Source organism: Equus quagga, chromosome 17 (assembly GCF_021613505.1).
Source record: "Equus quagga isolate Etosha38 chromosome 17, UCLA_HA_Equagga_1.0, whole genome shotgun sequence".
NCBI classification, from domain to species: domain Eukaryota; kingdom Metazoa; phylum Chordata; class Mammalia; order Perissodactyla; family Equidae; genus Equus; species Equus quagga.
The window spans coordinates 4,294,786-4,318,646 of NC_060283.1; the positions used below are offsets into that span (position 1 = coordinate 4,294,786).

The window sequence follows — 23,861 nt, forward strand, 5'->3', positions numbered from 1 at the left end:
CCCTGGCCTTGGCCCTGAGCAGTAAGGCCGTTTGCTGAACCCGTATGAGGAGCTACGTGTGCCATCTCACGGCATCTCCCCTGCAGCTCTGCGAGATGACAACAAGGACAGCAGACATTTCCTCCGCACTGTTTCAAGGGCCTTGTGAGTCTAAAGCATTTAATCCTCACAACCACCCTGTGAGCTGGGTCCTGGCATTGCCCCATTTTACAGATGAAGAAACAAAGGCACAAGACCGCACAGCCAGCACCGGGTACATGTGGGAATAAACCCCAGGGCTGACAGGCTCTGAAGCTGGGGCTCCCTCCTGTGCCGTTTTTCCCCTCACCCCAAAAGAAAAAGGCAGGGCCCCTCCCCGCCGCCTCTGCAGAGGAGAGGAAGCACGCCCACCCAGAAGGGCGTTCTCACGCCTGGGCTGCCCCTCCAGCAAGGGCTGCAGCCTGCTGGTGACCGGCAGCTCCCACTCGCGGGCCGGGAAGATGTTTGCTTGGTGCATTTGTCCCTCATGGGGCTCCCCTGTCCAGGCCAAACTGCAGGGCATTTCTCAAGCAACCAGTGACAAACATTTTCCTAACAAGGTCTCTCTGGGATGAGAAATGGAAACTTTTCGTGCTGCAATGGTCAACTCGGACATTTTAATGATGCGTCAAAACCGGCTTGAGTGGCGGTCAGTCGGGGGGTGCGGAGGATGCACCGTGCAGGAGCAGGTGGGCGCAGTGACCACAGGCAAACGTCATTGGTCCTGACCCGGCCCAGGCCTCGCCAACACACGGCGCTGCTCGCTGCTCATCCCGCGGACTCCTCCGCCTGTGTGGTGGAGGCTGGTCTCGATGCTGCTACAGCCGGGCAGACGGGCTCGGGGAGGGGCCACTCGCTGCAGCCACGTTTGACAGAGTCCGCATTCAGATCAGGGCCTTCTCGTTCCAGAGGCTCCCCAGCACCCCGGCCCACGCTGCGTCGCCTTCCTTCCTCTGCTTCAAGTTCTTCCTGGCAGACGACCCACGGGAATAGGACGTGGATGGAAGTATGGGGCCTGCTCCTTCTCTGATGAGCAGAGGTGCGCCGATTCAGCACTGCCTCCATGCTAGGACTGGGGATACACGTAAGATATACAGACATGGGCACAACTGGACCAGCAAAGACCCTTTTAGCTGCAAGCAACAGACACCCAAGGCAGACTTTCTTTAGCTAAAAAAGAGGATTTTTTAGTTCAAGACACTGGGAATAATGGGGTGGGGACCAGGTGTGGCTGGATCCAGGTGCTCAAACAATGTGATCAGGTTATTCTCCTGCCCCTATTTTTGGCTCTGTTTCTGTGTTGGCCTCCTTCTCTCCTGCAGACAGGCTTCCTCTAGGAGTTAGAGAGGGTGGCTGCCAGCCACCCCCAGAAAAGAAGAGCCAACATCATTCTTTCAGCATCTGTGTGTAGACCCCAGGGTGGAGCCCAGATGAGCCTTATTTGGATCATCCTTGGCTCAGCCCTGAACCTGGCCACACAGCTCTGACTGATCCAGCCGAGGACACGGAGCCTCCCTGTGGCTACAGGATTGAGGCTCATCACCAGAGACACAGCAAGCCTCCTCAACAGGCAAAACGGCTGCCACATGCCCCTCAACAACCGAGACAACGAGTCAGACACAGACGTCTCATCCCCTCGTAAGCACCGAGATCGTGCTGACGTGAGTCATTGGACGGACTGTGTGGGGCACCTAAACACACAACGTGAGGGGGTCCCAGTCCCTCCCCATCCTGAACATGTCAGTCCTAAAGCCACCTGACAGGAGCAAGCAAGGAAGGCGTCTACGCAAAGGGGAGGGCGCCCTGGTGGCACAGAGTGGACATGGGCCTGGGCAAGGGACAGGGCGTCCCCACGAGAGGAGGGCACAGAGTGGACATGGGCCTGGGCAGGGGATGGGGCATCCTCATGCAAGTGGCTCAGTGCTGGCAGAGCCGAGTCAAGTGTTGGGCCTGGCAGAGGACCCGCTCCATAAATGCGCTGAATCAACAGCATTTGGGGCCAGTGGCATAAGGACAGGACGACAAGGCTCCTGGGGGAGACTGAGGCTGACACAGACACCCTGAGTGCCTGGTTCAGGGGGCTGAGGCCACAGGGACATCAATGGCACTTAAGGACAGTGGACGCAAGGCCTGAGTGAGGAGGGTCAGGAAGGGGGCGGAGGGCATGACGGAAGAAGGGCAAGTGCCGATGGTCAGAGCCCGCACAGCGACGGGGATGGGGAGGAGGCAGCTGGACGCGGGGCAGACCCGGCACCCGGGCACCACCTCCGACGCTGGTGTTTGCTCCTCCTCCGTGGCAGCCTCTGCGGCCCACGCCCCAGCCCCTCCCCTCGCTCTGTCCACAGGGCCAGCCTGTATCCGTCATGGGTTCACAACTCGCGACCAGCCCACTTCAAAGTGCCCTTGTCCTCCCCGCGGTCACTCGCCAGCAGCACGCACATCCCCCACACGGCCTGTGCCCCACCTTCTTGTTGAAGCATCACTGTCCCTGAGGATGCAGAGCAAACATCGTCCCTGCTCCCAGCCATGTCAGGACAGCACACTGAGCAAAACCGGGAAGAACATCCACTTCAGACACACAACAGATGGACAGACTGGACAGTGTGCATACGTTTTAATTTTTAAATAATTTATCTCCCTTTGAAACAAATAAGACTCGGAGACTACAATAACACCCCCCCGAGGCTCTCTTCAGAAGCGTCGGCAGGGAAGGCCACAGAGCACCTCCAAGAGGGCACTGGGCTGCAAGGGGAGCCGGGCTGGGACCGTCCCCAGGGGGATGCAGGAAGGGCTCACAGGCTGGCAGCCTGCAAACCACAGCCAAGGGCCACGCTCCAGCCCGCTGCCCTACAGCGTCAGGGTGGGGCCACTGCAGCCACCGGGGAGCCACAGACAGACGGGAGGGGCTCAGCGAAGTCACGGTTCTGACAAAGGGCGAGCAGCCGCACGGGACACACGGAGAAGTGGCCAGCGTGCAGGGGCCACCGCCAGGCACATTCTCTGAGCTTGCGAGCGCCCTCTCTCCTCCACACAGGCAGGAAGCTGGCTGGCCCTGGACAGCAGGATGTCACTGTCAGGGAGTTTGCGGCCCGGATGCCTCTGGAGGGGAGTGGACCCTTCCCGACCCTCACGGCAGCTCCCGAGATTGAGACGGTGGATTTCAGTCTTGACAAGGAGGGAGGGAAGAGACTGGGAGACGTCCGAGGCGGGAGTGAGGACGGAGACGCAGTGTGCCCGGGCCTACCCCTCACCAGGCCCCGAGGAAAGGTCAGCTGGCACTGCCAGAGCACCCGGGTGCCTCCTCCACCAGCGGCCATGCTAGAAAGCCCCCCACAGGGTGTGTCGCCCTGCGAGGCCTGGGTAGAGACAGCATGGGGGGCGGGACTGTCACCCAAGCAGCCACAGGGAGCGGGAGCTCTCGGGCAGCCCTGATCGCCCCCGCCACCTCTGCACAGACAGGCGCCCTGGCGGCCGCGTCCTCTGAAGACGGTCCGTCACTTCTCCCTCTCCTGCCTCTTGCTCTTCCTCTGGCTGGTCAGCTCGCCCAACTTCTTATCCAGCTTCCTCTGCAGCTGGGCCCTCTTGGCTGGGTCCAGGGCCCTGTCCTTGGTCCCACTGCCAGCGTAGAGGACTCCTTCCTGGCTGATCCTCTGCCGGGCGTGGGCTCGAGCCCGCTCACCACAGCCATGGATCTGGGGGGACACAACGGTCAGTAGTGGGCCAAGGGGGACGAGGTCCTGCAATTCTGCCCATCGCAGAGCTCAGGGACCACGAAGCCCCAGCGTAAGATCTCGGAGGGACTCCCTACTCTGGCCACACATGGATCCTGCAGGCTGCTGGGGGCGGGGGACACACCACACCCGTCCCTCCCCACTCCTGTCCTCTGTGCTGATGTCAGCGCAGGGCCGGTTCCCCACAAACTCCCTGCAGGGTGAGGTCATCCTGTACATGGGTAACACAGGCCCACGTTTTGCACGTGTGACACATACGGTGACACGTCAACATGCTATCTGTAAATCACACTAGTGAGGTCACGCTGTCTTTCCTCCTAATCACTTCATGGCACGCATCCCAACTAGGATTAGATTCCCCTCTGGGAAAACTACTTTCATGTATGTCTTCCACATGCTAGGCCTATCATAGGGGCTCCAGTGACAAATGTCCATCGCAGGGGGACATGCGTCCCGCTGCTGTGTCTCAGGGAAACCCCAGCATGCCTCCCGTGCCTGCAAGGAGGGAGGGATGGAGAGGGAGGCAGGAGGGAAGAAAGCACCCAGCACCCCGTGCCAGCACGTCCAGGTGCCCGACGTGTGCGATTCTCGGACTCCTCCTGGGCAGCGGAGGGGCGGACTGAAGCCGCGGCCTCCGTCCCCAAAGCCAGTGCCTCCTCTGCTGCACGAAGCAGGGTGTTCCCCTGGGAACTGCCAGGCAGGACCTGAGTTAGGGCCTAGTAAGATTCCAGAACAGCTACTGGCTCACCCAGCCCTGTGCACAGGTCACCAGGAGCCCGGGGGCTGCCAGCTGCCAGGGCCCATCAACACCCAGCTCACTGAGTGTCCTCAGCCCCGTCCTCTGCCCCTTCTGGGCTGTCCCCACCTGGCAGCCCTGGCCCAGGCCCTGCCACCACAGCTCTCCCAGAGACAGACGTGCAGTCACCCCTTCCACAAGGCCCAGGACCCACATCCATCACCATAACTGCTCCTCACAGCCCAGGGGACGGGGCCGGGGCCAGGCACACAGTCCACCTAACAGGTGGGGAGAGGGGCTCAGAGCCACCGTAATGTTAATCTGCCCATGTTACAAAGTGAGCAGGTGATGGGGCTGGCGCTGGAGGCCACATCCCCAATACCGAGCCCCGTGGTGCTTCCTCGAGCCCTCTGCCCGCACGCCGTCTCTGAGCGGGGGATGTGCGCCCCGGCACAGCCCTCTCTCCTGCTGGAGGAGCCACTGTGCTCCCCCTCTGATGGCCAGGCTCGAGGAGCCCACCAGCTCCCTGTCCCGGCGTGGGAGCTGTTCCTGCACAGGAGCCGCCGGGGGCTCCCCACCCCCACGGCACTGGCGACACGCACAAGCCGTGCAAACTCGCCCCCAAGCCTTGCGTTTGACAACTTGTAAACGTTGTAGGTAAAAACCTTTCTAAAACACTGTATGTTTTATCAACAGGCGTGAAGACGGGCAGGCTGCTTGGGTGTGTGAGGAGGGACAAGCCCCTCGCCCGGGACGAGGCCCTTCCTGGGTTCAGAGCAGGGCACAGTTGCCCAGCGGGCAGGCAGCGCCAACCCCTGACCTGGAGCGGGGACCCCCCGGGACTCCGGTGCAGCCCCTGCAGGACGGTGTCACCCCAGGGGCTGCACGCCCTCCCTCACACCTGCCCCCCTCCGACTTCAGAGAGCCCCACTGCCGGCCTCCCATCTGCCCAAACCAGAAACCCGAGGGCCACTCTGGGTCCTCCTTCCTCCTCTCAGCCTGACACACAGCCAATGGAGGCCGCCAATCCACGCCAACTCCCTTCCCGCCACACCTCGGGGATGGACGCCCAAGACCCTCACCACGTCCCTGCGGCCGCTCCAGCCTGCCTCCAGCCTTGTCCTCACCCAGGCCAGGCCTCCGGAGTCCCGGCCCTGCTGAAGCGCCCAGGCCCCCCCACGGCCTTCAGAACCAGGGCTGAACTCCCCCAGGCAGCTCACGGGGCCCTGCTCACACTCAACTCTCAGCATCCTGCCTCACACTCTCCTCCTGGCTGCCTGAATGCCACCACCTCTCCCTGGGGGCCCCGTGCAAGCCGTCCCCTGCCCCGCTCCCCACCTCCATCTGCCACGTCGGCCCCAGGGTTACTTCCTCTGGGAAGCCCACTCTGCGGGCTGCATCTGGGCAGCCCCCACCCCTGCTGCACCTTGCCCCCGCATCACCTTGCCCCCGCATCACTCCCTTGGTGAGGCGCTCAGCGCACTGTACCACATGCTGGTCTCTCATCCAGCTCGCCCGCCCAGGGCAGAGGTGAAGCCTGCTCTGGCCCCCGCTCCCCACGCCTGCAAGAGGGGCTCCCATCGACACATGCTCAAGGAACGAACGAACGAGCAGCCAGGCTGCCGGCCCACTTCACACAGTGGCCCCCAAGGCCCTACCTCCCCTCTCCCCTGCGCTGACCCACCGACAGAACCCAAGGACGCTGGCACCACATTCCCTGCCCAGAATGCCCAGGATGTGGCCCTAACTCAGCAAAGGTGACGTCTGACTTACTTGTGCCCTGACACACTCAGAACAAACCGAGAGTCAACGTCTGCTTTAAGGCTGGCAGAGCTCACCACCAGCTGCCGCTTCCATCTGGAGCGTGTGTGCCCTGGCTCCGAGCCCTGGAGAGGAGCCCGCCGCCCTCCCCACTGCCTGGGCCGGGACGGGCCGCGTACCTCGGGCAGGTGGTGGCTGAGGCAGTACCGGCGGCCACAGTGCAGGCAGAGCTGGCCCAGGGTCACCACGCTGGCTGTGCACTTAGCGAAGCCACAGGTGTTATCAGCCTTAATGGCAGCCGAGACGAGGGCGTCAAAGTCCTCCTGGGCAGGCAGGTTCATGGCCGCGTGTCCTGGAGGAAAAAGAGCGTCACTCAAACAGGGAAGAAGGAAGTTGACAAGGACTCTCCCGCTGGGCCCACGTGGGCCCGCCGAGCAGCTGTGCCCCGGGCCCTGCTTTTGGGTTCACAGTGAGCGAGCAAACAGCGCAGCTGAGCTGGGACCCTTCTCCACGGAGCTGATACCCACTCGCTGCCGGGAGGCGAGCACGGACTTCCTACGAGGCGCTGGCTGCGCGCGCAGAGTGCCTCTCAAAAGCTCAGCCTCTTTAATCCAGAAAACACTTAGGCACGAGGATGTTCCTTACAATGTTAACTATAGAAACAAAACCCCAAAGCACACTCGACACGCCACACCTGGGAAAAGGCCAGATGGACCAGAGCGCACCCACGGGGCATGATGTCAGGAGACCCTGATGTTTGCAACCAGATGCGTGGAAGTCTTAAAGTCACAGGAAGATGCTCAGGAGTGGAAAGGAGATATAAAACTCCACGTGGCTGTAATTCCGTAGAATGCACATGTGTAACAAACACACACACCAGGGACGCAGCTGCTCAGGCAGCAGTGGGAGGGCTCCACCCTGGGCGGCTGGTAGTGACGATCCGGGTGACGGGCACAGGCAAGATTCGCCACCGCTTCCTGAGTCATTCTCTCATGGGAACCCCAGGTGCACAGCACACAGGCCACGACGGCCAGCCTTGGAAGACACCGGGACAACTGTGACACTGCCCAGGGGCTCTCAGAGCCCCCACTGGCCTGCAGCTGCCTCAGTCTGCAGCAGTCACTTCAACCCTTCTAGGCAGACACTACTTTGCCATGGCCCCCTGTAAATGGGGAGATGCCCCCACCCCATCCCGGCAGACAGGCTGTAAAGCAGACACACTCTCCTGCACTCACACAGGCCCAGTGGACACTGGGCTCAGGGCAGGGACATGAGCACTGATGCCCCGAGAGCAGCACCGGGAGGCTCGGAGAGGCCTGGACATGCTCGCTGCCCACAGGTGCCCACTATCTCACAGATCAAGTGACCTGGGGAGACGGACGAGACGTAGCGACCAGGCAGAGGGTGTTCAGGCCCCAATCCAACAAGAAATCTCATCCACACAAGTGCTGGCCCCTCTCCTCCAGGGACTGCGCACCCACCGTCCTCACCCCGTGACCGGCAGGCCGTCAGCCCTCGCTCCATCCGGCAGCGCCCTGTGCAGCGTGGCCTCCAGCTGTGGCCCCGGACCTGCTCAGGCTGGCCTCTGCTTCTTGGCTGCTGGGACGTCAGCACAGAGGCCAGAGGCCGACTAGACAGGCCATGTGGCGAGATGGACTCTGAAGGCGGCTGCCTGAAGGCCTGCTCCGACCCTGAGCTGTGCCAACAGCCCTGAACGGGCCAAGCCCCAGGACAGCCTGTCCTCAAGCACCACGCCGCAGGCCTTCTCCCAGAAGGAGGCCAGGCCTGCAGTCTCTCCCCCGGCCCCGGCCCCGGCCCGTGGCAGAGTCTGCTGCGTTCTCAGTGCGGTTCAGGAAGGCGCTCAGCGTCTCTCTCCTCTGCGGGACTTTGGCTCCTGGAGGCAGGGGCGACGCCTGTGCCCTGGAGGCCCAGCGCATGGCAGCTGCTCACTCGATACCATGGAGTGGACCCAGCAGAGCCTCCAACCCTGGGAGGCCAGTATGAAGCCCTGATTGTGCTGACGTAGTTGTGCTCGCAGGAAGCACGTGAATGAAGGGGGAGCTGAGCGGCTTCACGGTCCTGCTGAGGGGAAAGGGCCGCAGCAAGATGCCCCAGACAATCCAGGCCGTGGCCACCAGGACACTCACCAGAGTGCCAGACGGGGCATCGCAGATGCCCACAGGACCACCGAGACACAAGACAGCGTCGCACGAGCATCTGAGTGGGCAGCAGGGCTGGCACTGCAGCAGGGGGTCTGTGATGCTCCTCCCACCCGGAGGCTCCCCACGCCACCCCCGCTGCTCTCCAGACCCCTTCCCCACAGTGCTGCCATCTGCCAGCCCTGCACGTGCCCTGGGGACGCCAGGATCACGTGACTCGGCACCACCCTCACGGATCTCAGGCCGATTAAAAATAAGGTGCAAAATGCAGAATCAAGCCAGTACCACCAGGAGGAAGTCTTAACTCTTCTCAGGGGCAGTAGGCGGGCGGGTTTCAAGTGGGGCAAACACCCGGTTTAGGGGACAGCAAGCCTGTGCCCCCGTGAGTTGACCCAACTTACCTTTACCATCTTTCTTCTTCTTCTTTTCCGGCACCTTCCGCGGCCCTGAGCCTGCGGCCTGTGGCCCATCCTTGGCCCGCCGCTCCTGCCCGCTCCTCTCCCTCTGCAGTCTTTCCAGGTGCAGGGCCTTCAGGTCCAGCGGGTCCCGGCCGCTCTGCTCCTGGACAGGGGGCTCCGTCTGCACGGGGCCTGGTGGCGGGGGTGGGGCCGGTGGGCTTGCCGGGACCCTCTTGCTCACAGTTATGAACCTCTTCCTGCCCTCTCCGGTGCTGTCGTGCCTCAGCCCGTGCTCCTCGGCGATCTGGTGGACCTGCATCCTGTCGTGTGAGTTGAGGGAGGCGGGAAACTCCAGTTGTGTCTCCTCACTTGCCATAAAGTCGGCGATCAGGGCCCTGAAGTGGTCTGCACTGTCTCTGCTCTCTGCTCCCTCGGGGCTGCCTCCGTTGAGGCTGGGCTGACAACGTGCCTCAGAGCCCAAAGCCCTCCCGCCTGGCTTCTGGCCCAGTCCGGCAGCCGCCCGGGCCCCCCGGGGCCCCTCCTGCTGCCTGCTCCTGGGAGCCTTCCTAGCAGGCGCAGCAGAGCCTCGTGACTTCACGCCAGCCTGGCCAGGGCCCTGGGAGCTCTCATGGGAGTAGTTCTCGGGGACGATGTCGTCCAGGTACTCAAAGGCTGTGCGCACCTCCCCATGCACTGTGCAGTAGTCCAGCAGGGTCTTCAAGAAGGCGTGGTTGTTGACAGTGCGAGAATCACAGATGACCGCCACGTGGCGCCGAGCGCGGGTGACAGCAACATTGATGCGCCGGTCCTCGGCGAGGAAACCAACTTCCCCTGAAAAACGAGCCGGAGTGAGTGGCAGGGCAGGTGGGAGACTAGGGAACAAGGAGCTGGGCTTTCGCCCCCTAATCAGCAACGATCACCCCACAAGGACCATCCATCCCAGCGCCCCATCCCTCCCGTGACATCAGTCACCCCCCCTGTCGCCCACCATGATCCACCCCCAAGCCGCTGCCTAATCCGCCGCACGAAGGCACCGCCATGACACAGGTCATGCTGGTGGCTTACCACAGCCTATCAAGCCTGGTGCCATGGCACCTGATGTGATTTTGGCAGCTATTTGACTGTTGCTCATTTCCGAGAAGGACAAACGCCTCCTCCCTAAGCCTAGACCTAGGAGATGGCGCAGAAGACACAGCTGCAGTCGATGCGCAAGGGAACGCACACGTTCCAGTATCGTCTCCCCACTGCAGCTTTTCCCTCCTCTCTCATCTGTTTTCAACCTTGCCCTGAAAATGCTTTACAAAGCCCGTGGACTGGAAACCACTCTGGGTTCGACTTTCTTACTAAATGAGACATCCACACCCCCAGCAGCACCAAAACCACAGCCTGAAGCTACACTCACCTAGAAGATGCAAGACCACCTCTGGCTTTGGGGGGCTCCGCCTCCTCGGCAGGGCGGCTAGCCAGCCTGCACGCCCAGCCCACCACTCCCACCGCACACTCGTGCCTCTGAGCCGCCACACTCTGTTGCCTGTGCCTGGAACACCTTTCCCCACCGCCTCCCCAGGCTGACACCAGCTCATCCTGTGACCCTTGGCTCAGATGTCCCCTCCCCAGGACCATTTCCTCCCACCCCAGGTGCTGCTGGCCCTGAGCAGGTTCCCATTAGCGCTCTCGTCACACTGCACTCGGGCCGGCCTTCAAGTTAGTGCCCTTGCCTGACGGTGAGCTGGTAGAGGAAAGACTACTCCACGCCACGCTCCCAGCCCCCGGCACAGCCCCTGGCAGAAACCCGGCGTGCCCTCTGAATAAACAGCTTGCTTCTGCGCTTCCCCTTGGGCTCTGACGAGTGTCCGCACCTTTCCTATTAGACCTGACGAAGGACAGGATCACGGCCTCCTTCTCCCGGCCCTGGAAGCCATCGACAGACTTGATCTCAAGCTCGGGGTGCCTGTGAGCGAGGCTCTGTCTGAGCAGGTCCACCTGGAACAAGCGAGGCACAGCCGCGTCACAGCCCAGGTCAGGCGGCTCTGAAGCTCTGCCCTTCAGCTCGGCAGAGGGCCTGGGGCCACGGAACCGCCAGGACCGTGGGGAAGCCCCGGAGCGACAGTTTCCAAGCCGCCCTGCTCCCAGGGGTGCAAACGAACAGACAACACAACACGTCAACATGGCAAATGCAACCCCCAAGCCCCCGCGCTGATCTTCTGTCACTCCTCTTGGTCCAGGACAGCTCCCACCCCAGACACCCATGTGAGGCCTGTACACCCGGGAGGCGCCATGCTCACAACACTTCGAAGCAGGTGCGTCTTCCCACCAAAGGAGATGGGCTTTGCTTCCTAAGCGCACAGGCACGGAGAGAGAAAATGTGAGAGAAACTGAAAAGGAGGGAGCAGATGCCTGTCGCTTCTGCTAGCCCGCCATCTACACCTCTCCAGGGACAGTGGCACCTCTGATTTCCCTAAGGAAACCGCCGCTCCCACGCTCAGTCCTCCCAGAGCCCATGAAGCCATGCCTGCCCCAGCCCAGAGATGGGTGAGGGCCCCAGCTCCCCACCACAGCGACTGGCTCAGGGATGGGGACCGCCTGAGCCAGACCAAGATGATTCAAAGCTGAGACTCTGGGAAATGCCGCAGGAGGATAGGCTGCTCCCCCGGGACGGCCCGTGTCAGGACAACTGGGCTGCAGATGAAGCCAACACAGGGAACCAGGCCGAGAGGTCACGACGGGCGGGGTATGGCACAGCGAGTGAGACAGCCAGACGGACACACAGAGGCTCTCGCTAATACCACCTCAGCCCTGGATCCAGCCGCGACGCGGTCAATCCCACCCTGGTGCTTTCAGTCACAAGAGCCGATAAACTACCCTTTTTCTCCAGCCACTTTGGGGTGGTTGAGTCCCACCGATATACACAGAGAGGCGCGAGGGGGCCCTCTCACACCTGGAGGTTGTACGGCGTGATGACGGCAATGTCACTCGCGCAGACACCAGCATCCACCAGAGCCTGGACGTGCAGAGCAACGAGGCGCACTTCACCTGGAGGGGCGTAAACAGGTTCTCAGTACAGGGACACTGAGCTGACACCTACCACCAATGCTTGTCGTTAAGCGCTCCTGTCTCTCACAGTGAGCTGATTTTACATTGTGCCTGTGGTAGTGTCCGGCGAGCTGATAACCTAAGTCGGACGGTTGCCAGATTTAGCAAAGAATCAGGAGCCCCAGTTGCACCTGCCTTTCCAGAAACAGCGAGCATCTTTTAGTCCAAGCACGGCCGGTTCCTCCATTCACCTGGCAGCCCTGGGAGTGGAACCCAGCAGTCTGCTACCACCAGCTGAGCAACAATCTCGCCCCCGGGCTCCGCCAGGCAGCGCTGGGCCAGCCTGCTCAGAACAAGACTAGAAACCCCGCCCAGGCCTACGTCTTCCCTGGGGAAGAAAGCGATGGTGCTCAACCTTCTGAAGCTTGTGGCTCAAACCTCCCACAGCCCGTCAGTGCCGCGTGCCCCCCGCCTTTGCTCAGCTCGTCTCTGAAGCGGGCAGTCTGGAGGGACTTCCGAGCTTGGAGAGGAGCTCAGGTGTGTTTAAGCTGCAGGCCGGCCCTTCCCAAGCAGGCTCACCAGGGTTCCCCTTAGACTGCTCATCCTCCTCTTCCAGCTCAAAGAGCCCGCAGCCAGCCGTGTCCACCAGCAGCAGGGGGACGCCCGTCTCCTCCGTGGCAGCCACGCCCGGGAGGTCCCTGCTCGAGGGAGGAGACGGAACAGTGAGGCCCGCAGGAAGGAGTGCTGAGGCCCTCAGACCAGACCTCGCCTCCCCCTCACTCCCTGCAGCGCGGGCCCCTCCCACAGAAAAACGGGGAACCGCCCCACGGGGAACACAATGAGCATGAGGAACGTCAGAGACTCAGAGGGGCCCAAACCCAGCCCTCCAGGGCAAGGCCAAACTCCTTCCCGGAACACCAGGCCCAGAGCCAACTTTTACCCTAAAATCTTTATGGAACACAACTCAGGTGACACGGGGGGCTCTGTCAGGCAAGGAGGATGAGACAGGGGACGCCAGGCGGGGGTGTAACTGAGTCACTCACCGCAGGAGGTGCCCAGCCACGGAAGGGTGCGCCGTGAGCTGCCCGGCATACAGGGCCTCCGAGGCCCATTGCATGATGGCCTGGTGCATGCGGTACTGCACGGTCAGCGTCCGCACCACCCTGGCGCCATACTCCTGGTCCAGGCGCTCCATCAGGCTGAGCGACAGCCCGGCCAGCGCAGCCCTGCACCCGAGAGGAAGGAACCGGAAGGAGGGCCTGAGTCCCTGAGTCCAGCTTGAAACCAGGGCCCAGGGAGGAAAGCGGTCCTCAAAGCTCAGGACCTAACAAAGCCCCTGCTCTGACCTAAGCTAAGTGTGTGGGCAGCTGAAGAGTGGCCCCTCAAAGACGCCCACGTCCTAACCCTGGGACCTAAGAACATGTGACCCTATGTGACAAGACGGACTCTGCAGACGTGATGAAATTAAGGGTCGAGATGCGAGACGATCCTGGATGATCCAGGTGGGTCCAATGTCATCACGAGGTCCTTAGAACAGGGAGGCAGGAGGGTCAAAGTGGGAGAAGACGAGGGGACAGGAGAGACAACCGAAGATGTTATGCTGCTAGCTTTGAAGACGGAGGAAGGGGCCACAGGTTAAGGAATGCGGGCGCCTCCAGAAGCAAAAAGACAAAGGCACGCATCCTCCCCTGGAGCCTCCGGAAGGGACGCAGCCGACGCCTGCACGGAACCCACTGAGGCCATTTTGGGTCCGACTTCCAGAACCGTACGAGATAATAAACCTGTGCTGTTTAAGTCTGCGGTAAGCTGTTACAGCAGCAGCAGCAACTAACAGAGACATTCTTAAAATTCCCCACTCCAGGGGCTGGCCCCGTGGCCGAGTGGTTAGGTTCGCGCGCTCTGCTGCAGGCGTCCCAGTGTTTCGTTGGTTCAAGTCCTGGGCGCGGACATGGCACCGCTCGTCAGACCACGCTGAGGCAGCGTCCCACGTGCCACAACTAGAAGAACCCACAACGAGAAATATACAACTATGTACTGGGGGGCTTTGGGGAGAAAAAGGAAAAAATAAAAATCTTTAAAAAAAAAAAAAAAAAAATCCGCACTCCAGCCGTGAGAGTCCACCGCCGCGGGGACAGAGGCTGACGTTCACTGAGCATTCCTCCGTGCCAGGCTCTGCCCTCAGCACCTCACAGCCATCCACTTGCCCGCTCCCCCTCCAGAAGCACTTCTCCCCCACGACAAGCCTTCAGAACACACTGCCGCCTTTACTCCACCCCAAACGTCCCCCTCCCAACGCCCCACTTGAAGTACCATGTCGGATGGCCTCGTTCTCTGCGGGCCCCTGACCGAACCGCCCCCAGCTCCCTGGGAGGCTGCACCTGACACACTCGCTTGCACATCTCGACTCAGAAAACAACGAGAGTTCCAAGGCTGATCATGACTTCCACGCACACGGCAGCAGAGAACTGTGTCAACCAGCACCAGGAAGAAGAAAGCGATCTTCAAGTGACTCGGGAGTCTTCACGGGTTTCCTTCCTTCTGGACACGGACTCTGGAACTGCCTTGTAAAAGGCCAATTTGTTCACAGATACCCACATGCTAGGCTCTGTCCCCAGGCCTCATGTGACCCACATTCTAGCTGGGAGGATGAACGAACAAGTCCACATGTGCCACCGCAGGGAGTGACGAGAGCTAAGGAAAACGAAGTAAGCTGACTAATGGACCACAGGTGACGGGGATGTCCCTGCGACGGGGCGGTCACGGGAGACCACGCGGAGAGTCCAGCTGAGAGACAACTACGTGAAGGGAGGGCGTGACCTCCAGATATCCGGGAAGGAGTGGTCCAGACGGGGGGCCCTCACGCACAGAGGAGGCCAGCGTGGCCAGAGCAGGGAGGGAGGGGGAGTGGTAGGAAAGGAGGCGAGGAGAGGGGCCAGGCGGCAGCGGCACGTCCCCCACCCAGGAGGGAGCTGTGCTCGGTCACACTAGGGACACCGCGTCTCTGCAGCGGGCAGGATCGTATTTACTGAGTCCCTCCTCACGTCCCAGGCTCAGAGAACCCGTGCTGGGTGGTGAGCTTGTCAACCCCGAGGTGAGCACAGCCCTCGCAGCGGCTCTCACGGTAACGTGCGCATCAACCTGCCTGGCTCCCTGACTCACTGCGGGACGCTCCACTCGGCAAGCGAGGACTGAGACCGTACCAGGTGCTGAGGCTACAAAGATGATCGCCATCCGACCCCTGACCTCATAAAGATGAACTCCATCCGACCCCTGACCTCAAGGAGCGCACGGCCTGACAGAGCAGACGTCTAAACGACTCAGTGCAACACAACGGGGTAGAAGTGCCATCAGGAAACGTGCAGAGGAGGGCAGACCCAGGACCTCCCGGTGAGCCCGGCGCCTCTGGGCTGGACTTTGAGGGACGGACCAGAGGGGTGGCGGGCGGGGGCGGAGAAGGCCCTCCCGCAGACGCTCTTACTTGTGAGAGACGATGGTGGGGGGCAGCTGTTTGTGATCTCCAGCCAGGACGCACTTCCTGGCCTTCAGCAGGGGGATCCAGCAGCTGGCTTCGAGGGCCTGGGCACACTCATCGATGACCACCACGTCGAAGTAGCCGTCGGGCAGCAACTTCAGAGGGCCGTCGGGAGAAGCACCTGCCGGGAACCAGAACCGTGAGCCCTTCCAGGAGGCGCTGGCGTGTCCTAACAGCAGCAAGCACACCGGAAGAGACACACAAGCCAGCTGTTTCATAACCCAGTCTTGCATTAAAGACTGTGTGTGATAACCTTGAGTCTTGGAATAAACACTTGGGAAGGATATTAAAAAGCTCATGGTTCCAGCCCACCTGTGTCTAAGAGGGCAGCGGTGTGTCCCTAGCCACGGGCCACTCCGACGTTTCAATGAGCAAAATCAATCACCCCTTTGGGGCCGGGACCCCAAATCCTGGAAGGCTGTCTTATTTCTAAATATTACTTCCGTATCATTTTCTGAATTTAGAATTTAATTAATTCTCCTCTAAGTTCTTCTTGAACACACAGAACAACCAACTGCTGAGAATTCACCAGGAGAAAAAAACTCCATGTACTTGACAACATAAACCACCATACCGGCTCCTCCTTCCTGGAACGCAGAGTGGTACAGCGGACCAAGTCCAAGCGTGAGCAGGACGTGAGCCCCACGCCAGCTCTCGCGAACTGCGGCGGGGCCCGGGCAAGCCACCAACCCCTGCACCTCATCCACAAATGTGGACAAGGGCTGCATCTCTTCGATGGTCGCGATATCTAAAAACTAATATACCACGTGCATGCCAAGTAGTATACAGAAATCGCAAAAGGATGCATATAAAAATAAATACGTGTATTTAATAATATACATAAAGTGCCTGCCACAAGAAGGCAGGTGTTAACACATGCTGTAAATGCTAGCTCTTGCCCTTTTCTGCCCTGGTTAATTATGCTGAGATATACAGAGATGCACACCCCCACATACGTTATTTGATGACTACGATAGAGAACTTGAACCTCCCCAGCTTGACCCTCAGGACACGGGCGGAAAGCGTCCCCAGCACAGTGAGACTCAGGACCGCGGTTTGGAGAACTGAGAGGCGAGTTTAGACTATGTGTGCAACTTCACGGAGCAAAGGGAAGCCAGCAGACTCCTTCTAGCTCCCCAAGCCAACCAGCAGGGACCTAAAGGCCACACGCCGACCTTGCGGTGGGGGTTGGGGGCCAGCTGCTTTGTGATTTACAGAAAGCGCTGCATTTAAAGTCAGTCGGAGAGGATGTCAGCAGAGACAGCTGAGTAAGGACCTGAGAAAGTTCCCTCCCCGACTAAAGCACCGAGAACACTGGCAAAATTGTCAGGAGCAGCTTTTTCAGAACTCTAGAAATTAACCAAAGGCTTGCAGCCATCCAGGAGCATTTATTCAAAAAATAGCTAAGTCTGGGCAAGAGCAGCAAGCTTTATGGCGTTCCTATGGAGCAGGCACTGCTCCCCAGTTCCATGGCAGACTTGAAGCCAACAGCCTGCAAGCACGGTGAAAACCAGCAGCCTGACAGCCACTGGGGAACAGGGCTCCTTCAAAGCCCCATCCAAGAGAACTGTCACCACCAGACCCATCTGTGGGTCCCTAGTAAGATCTCCTCACACTGCCGTCAGCATCTGACCTGACCTGGAGCTCACCCCGTGCAAACAGCCGTGTCTCCGGGGGTGTCTGCTGAAACCATCAGAGGCAAGTGTTGAACACTGGAGCTCTCGGGGGCCATGGGCAACAGGTGGAGCCAACGACAGGAGGACCAAGAGCTTCAAAGGAAAAGCGAGGCAAAGAGATGTCCACAGGGTCTTTGAAAAGCTCTGACACATTCCTGCAAAGCCAGAAGGCCACATGCGTGTAGGGGTGTGTGCACACCCAGGAATGACCCGAGGAGGCCCTAGGTGCGTGCCTCTGGCTCACCTCGAGGCTCTGCACGAGCAGGAAGTGAAGGCTGTGCTGTAGACTGCCTGGCTGGGCACTCAAAGTGCGCCCCTACACACTCGGAGCCCCTCGGCAAAGACAGGAGACTTCCTGGTGCCAGGAGTTCAATGAATCGATTTAATCATGACCAACCGCTAAGCTAATGAGCAGAGGCTTCAGTGGCCACCCTGGGCGAAAAACACAGACTCTGCAGAATCAGCTCAGAAAAGTCACTAAGCAAACAAACAACAACAGAGCAGCGACAACCAACCCTGCGGAGGGAAGAGAACCTGATGTCTAGAGGGGCCACGGGATGTTATTGCAAATGTTCAGGCTTCCAGGGAAAATTCAAGACGGGCAAGGAGACACAGTGTGGCCCACACATGAGGAAAGAGCAGTCACCAGAACCTGTCCCTGAGAAAGCACAGATGTCGGTCTTACTAAACATCAGCTATTTCCAGCCTGGTGGAGCAGCAGTTAAGTTTGCATGTTCTGCTTCAGCAGCCCGGGGTTTGCCGGTTCGGATCCCAGGCATGGACCTACATACTGCTTGTCAAGCCATGCTGTCCCACATATAAAGTAGAGGAAGATGGGCACGGATGTTAGCTCAGGGCCAGTCTTCCTCAGCAAAAAGAGGAGGATTGGTGGAGATGGTAGCTCAGGGCTAACCTTCTTCAAAAAAAAAAAAAAGCAAAACAACCCAACAGCAAAACAAAATGTTCAAACAGCTGAAGGAAACCATATCTAAAGATAAAGGAATGTATGAGAATGATGTCTCACCAACTAGAAACTATCAATAAAGGGACAGAAATTATAAAAAAAGAAATAGAAATTCTGCAGCTGAAAAGTATAATAGGGGTCAGTCCCGTGGCTGAGTGGTTAAGTTTGCATGCTCTGCTTCAGCAGCCCAGGGTTTCACTGGTTTGGATCCTGGGCACAGACATGACACCGTTCCTCAGGCCACGGAGGTGGCGTCCCACATGCCACAACTAGAAGGACCCACAATTAAAATATACAACTAGGTACTGGGGGAATTTGGGGAGAAAAAGCAGGAAAAAAGAAGATTGGCAACAGTTGTTAGCTTAGGTGCCAATCTTTGGGGGAAAAAAAAGTATGATAACCAAAATTCACTGGAAGGGCTGAACAGCAGATCTGAATAGGCAGAAGAATTAGTGAACTTGAAGAATTATTCAGTATGAGGAACAGAAAGAAAAAAGAACGAAGGCAAATGAAAGACTGCAAAGACCCATGGGACACCATCAAGCGCATCAATATCCATACCACAGGAGTCCTGGAAGGAAAGGAGGGAAAGGTGCAGAAAGAATATTTGAAAACATAATGGCTGAAAACTTCCCGAATTTGAGGAAAACATCAATCCACACATCTAAGAAAGCCAGCACACTCAAAGTGGTTTACTCAAAGAGCCCCGTGGAGACACATCGTAATCAAGCTGCCGGAAAACGAAGAAAGCAGCCATTGGTCACGTACCAGGGAATCCTGGATACGGTTAACGCCCACTTTCTCATCAGAAACTTAGGAGGTCAGAAGGCAGGGGGTGACATAGTCTTAAAACCAAGAGAAAGACTGTCAACCAGGAATTCTACATGCAACAAAGCTATCGTTCAAGAAGGAAGGAGAAAAAAGATACACCCAGATACAGAGAAGCGAAGAGGACCCGCGCACAGACCTGCCCTTCAAGAAATACTGACGGGCGTCCCCTGGGCTGAAATGAAAGGACTCCAGACAGGAACTCAAACCCACAGGAGGAAACAGAGAGCAGAGAGCAGGAGGGATCTGGTGTTTGACTCTTCTTCTGTCCTATCTGATCTAGAACACAAGTGGACAGAACGCTAATGATAAAGCCAATCAGAGCCTGGACTCTTCCTCTGTGCCCCACGTCCTGGCCCCCTGCTGTGCACGCCTTGTGCGATCCCCCCACTTGTGCGGGCCAGACCTGCGCCTTGCTTCTAACCAACAGAATATGGCAAAGGTGACGGATGTCACGTCTGACAACATTACGTAGGATTACGGCCCCTCCTGCTGTAGGCTGTCGCATGCCGGCTGTGAACAACGAGCGGCCGTGCCGGGAAGCAGCTAACCCCATCGCTAGCAACTGATGGTTTTCACACCACAGATTTCAAAGAAAGAACATTACCAGTGATAAAAATGCTTATTTCATAATGATAAACTGGTTAATGAATCAAGAGAACGTAACCTGACATTTATGCTCCTAATAAAAGAGCTTCAAAAGAGATGAGGCAAAAACTGACAGAACTTCAAGGAGAAACAGACAAATGTACGAGAAAGATTTCAAGGCCCCTCTCTCAACAGGCGATAGGACCAGCAGACAGGAAATCAGTAAGAATAGAGAAGACTCGAACACCACCATCAACTATCAAGACATCGATGGAATATTCCAACAAAACCAGAAAACACACTCTTTTCAAGGGTCCACAGAACATTCACACAGACCGTATTCTGGACCATAAAATGAGCCTCAGGGAAACGATCCAAGTCTTACGCCCCACGTCCTCCGACCACACGGAACCATGTTATAAATCAATGACAGGAAGGTATCTGGAAAATCCGCAACTATTTGGAAAGAAAATAACACCCTTCTAAACAATCACGGGTCAAAAAAGAAATTGAAGGGAAATTAGCATTTTACAAGGGATGAAAACGAAACACAGCACATCAGACTCTGTGGGACAGCACGCGAGCGGTACTAGGGGACGTTTATAGCAACAAATGCCCATATCAGAAAAAAAGACAGGTCTCAAAGAAACGGAAATCAACGACCTCAGCTTCCACCTTAAGAAAGGAGAAACACAAGAGCAAACTAAATCCAGTGAGCAGAGAAAGGGAATTAATAAGGATCGATGCAGAAATTGATGAAACAGAAAACACAAAAACTAGAGAAAACCAGGGAAACCAAAAGCTGGTTCTTTAAGAAGATCAATAAAATTAATAAACCTCTATCCAGAAGATCAGGAAAAAAACAGGATACAAATGACCAACATCAGGAATGAAAGAGGAGACACCATTACAGATGCTGGAGATACTAAAAAGATAATCAGGGACTATCATAAGCAACTTTACACCTATAAATTCAACAACTCGGATTAAGTGGACAAAGTCCTTGGAAGATACAAGCTCCCTCGGGCAGAGAGAACCTGACCATCCCTACATCGATGAAAGAAGCTGGATCTGCAGTTAAAAACCTCTCTACGAAGCAAACTCCGGGTCCAGAAGGCTTCATGGGTGAATCCCCCAACACTAAGGATGATGCTACACAGACCCCTCCAGGACCCTGAGGAAGAGACCACCCCGCCCGCTCCCACTGAGGCCGGAGGGCTGGAGGCCGCCCCTCCTCACCCGTGTTTGTCGCAAGGACCACGTCCGCCGACGTGAGGCTTTCCAGCATGGCCGCCTCCTCCCGCTCCTTCAGTTCTTTTCTTAGCAGCTTGATTTCACTGCGAAAATTACTTTTCTCTTGCTTCTCCTGGATCTTTTTGTTTTTCACCTACAAAGGAAAGCAAAGAAAATAGAATTATTCGGACGTGACTTTGCACTTATTTAGCTCTTTTTCATTGATGAGGTGCTTTTATTTATAATCAGTTGGTCCACTTCAGTAAGTTCTTTAAAAGACACTAAAAGTCAAAACTCTTTCTTGAAAGAGGACACACACACACAGGTGACTAGGCGCCTGACAGCCCGACGGGCATCAGAGCCGGTGTCGCCTGCACAGGGAGAGGCGGAAAAGGAAAGTCCAGGGCCTCGAGGCAGATGGCGTTTTACTCCGAATGCAGATGAGACCAAAAAGTGGCCCCCAGCCCTGCCCTGCCCTGCCCAGAGTCATGGACGTGCTCTCAGGGAAGAAAAAGCCCCTGCTCGCCCAGGGTCGGGGTGCGAGGCGCTCACACGCGGACAGGCTGAGCTGCACTTCCCGCTCCACACTTGTCAGGAGGGGAACAAGATTTCTTCAGCCCATAAAAGGCTCACCTGAACCTCAACTGACTTTAACACCGGAAGACACGTAACCCCTTCCTTATCCGTGATTTCTGCTTTGGAGGATGGGGATTTGGCAGGAGTGACATGAGGGGTTTTATCGTGCCTAACTCACAGAGAAGCAAGTCCTGACTGACTTAAACAGGAGCGAGGAAATGAAATCCCCCACATGTGGGATGGAGCAAACAACGTCGCTGCACATTCCTGTACAGCTTTAATTGCGTTTGCCCTGTTCCCACCCCGCTATTCCCAATACGGCACCCTGCACGCTATCCCACTACTCCTCGGGCCCACGGGACAGGCTGACCCGCAGCACCGCCCTGAGGGCCCAGGACACCGAGGAGTGCTGACCTGAGGCCAGGAGACCAGCCGATGGTGGGCAAACACAGGGCAGGACAGGCAGTTAAGGAAATTCGGGCGGACATGTAAACTAGAGAACCAAAGAGCTCGGAAGTACTGGATTGCCAGAGAAAATGCCATCTCAAATTGACCCGTCACTGACCACGCTCTCTTTCACAAGGATAAGGCAAAATGGACCAAAACATTGGGGAGGGTGCATATTTTCTGCATTTTTATTTTCAGGCTTTTTTTTTTTGGTTGCCACTATTACCCAGACAACATGACCAGCCATGAGGAATACCTAAGAGAAATGTTTTTTTTAAGACGATCCCTCAGCTTCTCATGGAACTACCCTGAAGACAGCTGAGTCCCTATGAAACGCTGAGTAGAGGTCTCTATCAGAAAGGGGCAGACACAAGGCTTGAAATGATCAGATGAGTCGACGGAGGCCAGAGAAAGGCAAGAAGAATACAGACAGATAGAATCCACTCCTTGAAAAGGCTGCAGATCAGAACACCACACACTAAGTGCACACTGGCTGAGAGACACATACAAAGACCTGGTCGATGTCCTTTCTGATATCTGCGACAATCTGTGCGTTGTCACTCCGCGCTAAAACCGCGTCGAGGGAATGCTGCTGAATGGATTCCAGAAGTCGGGCAGGGTGCCCGAGGCGCAGGATCCTCTGCTTGCACTGAGCCAGACGCTCCACCAGATTGTCCACTGCGATGTTGGAGGGCGCGCAGCACAGCACCTGGGGAAGCAGAGAGCCACTTGGGCTTGGTGACTTCTTTTTTAATGAAACCACTTAAGTTTACGCTAGAATAAACAGAAAGCCTTACAGGTACAGACAGGCGGGTGGAGTGTGTACAAGTGGGAGTGTTAAAGGGTAAACACACAGCTACAAGGACGAGCAAAGACGCCTAAAGGGGACACAGCACTGTGCACTGACACGACATCTGGGTGCCTAGCGCCAGGTCTGAAGAACCTTTAGTCTCCAAAGCACCAGAAACAGTAAGTGACTTGCAACTGGAAGGAAAAGGACTCGAAGATTAAAGTGTGCCCTGAATAACTGAGGCTGGGACACCCATTATCACCAATCAAACCATTCTACCATCCGACCAAGTGGGACAAGGAAACTCTTTCTGAATGGACCCAGTCTGGCTCCAGAACCGCAGCCCCACTACAGAAGCAGGTGGCAGCCGGCAGAGGAGGCAGGGAGGAGGGTCGTCACCCGCAACAGGTGGCTGGGCCTCCCCACGTCCTGGCATCGCCCCGACCCACATTGGGGCGGCCAAAGGCGCACCTGCGCCCAAGCGTGCACACAGGCGCGTCCGGTCTCACCGTGTACCGAGACAGAAGGCACCCAATTAAACCACCAACTCTGCTGCCTGCCCATAGGTCATCTTGTGATCCAGTTTTCAAATGTCTGTGTCAAGACATCCCTTTGTAGGAAGGCATTGGCCATGGTTTTGCAACCGAGTGACAGATTCCCTGCAGCTCCCAGGAGCAGTGGTTCTGCCCAGAGGCTCTGGAGGGACCGTGTGGCCGGGCTGAAATCCCGGCCCTGCCGCTCACCAGTGAACGACTGGAGCACGTGACCCTGCTTCGCAGCTTCCTCTGTAAACTGGGGCCACTGACCGACCGTGGCGCCCAGGGTCTCTGTGGGGATTAAAGGAGCGCATATGTGGAAAGCACTTAGAAGGGTGCCCGGTTTATAAAAAGCACCCAGTAAACGTCAACCTACAAGTGTTGACCGTTATTATTCCAATTCTCACCATTATTCAACATTTAGAAACCAGAAAGATTTTTTTAAAAGCTTTCTTGTGCTCAGAATCCATGATGACTCGTGTTGATGCAGATGAGGATGAAAGAGCCTTTCCCAACCACTAAAAACGTACGTGAACACTAACGCACATTAGAGTCCACGTGTTGGAAAAACCAGTGACCTGCGCACTGCACCCATGTGTCGTCTCAATTAACCAGACCACCTGACTGCCCGTAAGCCATCCGTCTCTCCCAACCAGCCACACCTCTGAGGGACACAGGCGGCCTCAGTCCATGGCACGCCCCTGCACACCCGGCATGGGCCTGAACCCAGAGCGTGGGCCCACGAGTGCACTGAGGGGACCAGCTGGACTGGGACCCGGTGACAACAAAGACCTCAGCCACAGAGGGCTCGCGGGGCCTTTCTCAACAACTTAGACCGAGTGCCTGGGCATGGAC

At 57.5% G+C, this 23,861-nt stretch overlaps 1 protein-coding gene across 1 annotated transcript in view; it reads right to left on the reverse strand.

Annotated features, from left to right (window-relative positions):
• Nucleotides 1–2,617: 2,617 nt before the first annotated feature.
• Nucleotides 2,618–23,861, reverse strand: part of IGHMBP2 (immunoglobulin mu DNA binding protein 2) — a 28,071-nt gene continuing 6,827 nt past the window's right edge. The window contains exons 6-15 of the mRNA XM_046643661.1: nt 22,189–22,389; nt 20,664–20,811; nt 15,315–15,489; nt 12,880–13,062; nt 12,416–12,534; nt 11,742–11,836; nt 10,663–10,786; nt 8,807–9,634; nt 6,426–6,598; nt 2,618–3,710 (exon numbers count right to left, since the gene is read on the reverse strand). Coding sequence (XP_046499617.1) covers nt 3,513–3,710; nt 6,426–6,598; nt 8,807–9,634; nt 10,663–10,786; nt 11,742–11,836; nt 12,416–12,534; nt 12,880–13,062; nt 15,315–15,489; nt 20,664–20,811; nt 22,189–22,389 — 2,244 coding nt within the window. The 3' untranslated portion in view covers nt 2,618–3,512. The remainder of the gene's footprint in view (nt 3,711–6,425; nt 6,599–8,806; nt 9,635–10,662; nt 10,787–11,741; nt 11,837–12,415; nt 12,535–12,879; nt 13,063–15,314; nt 15,490–20,663; nt 20,812–22,188; nt 22,390–23,861) is intronic.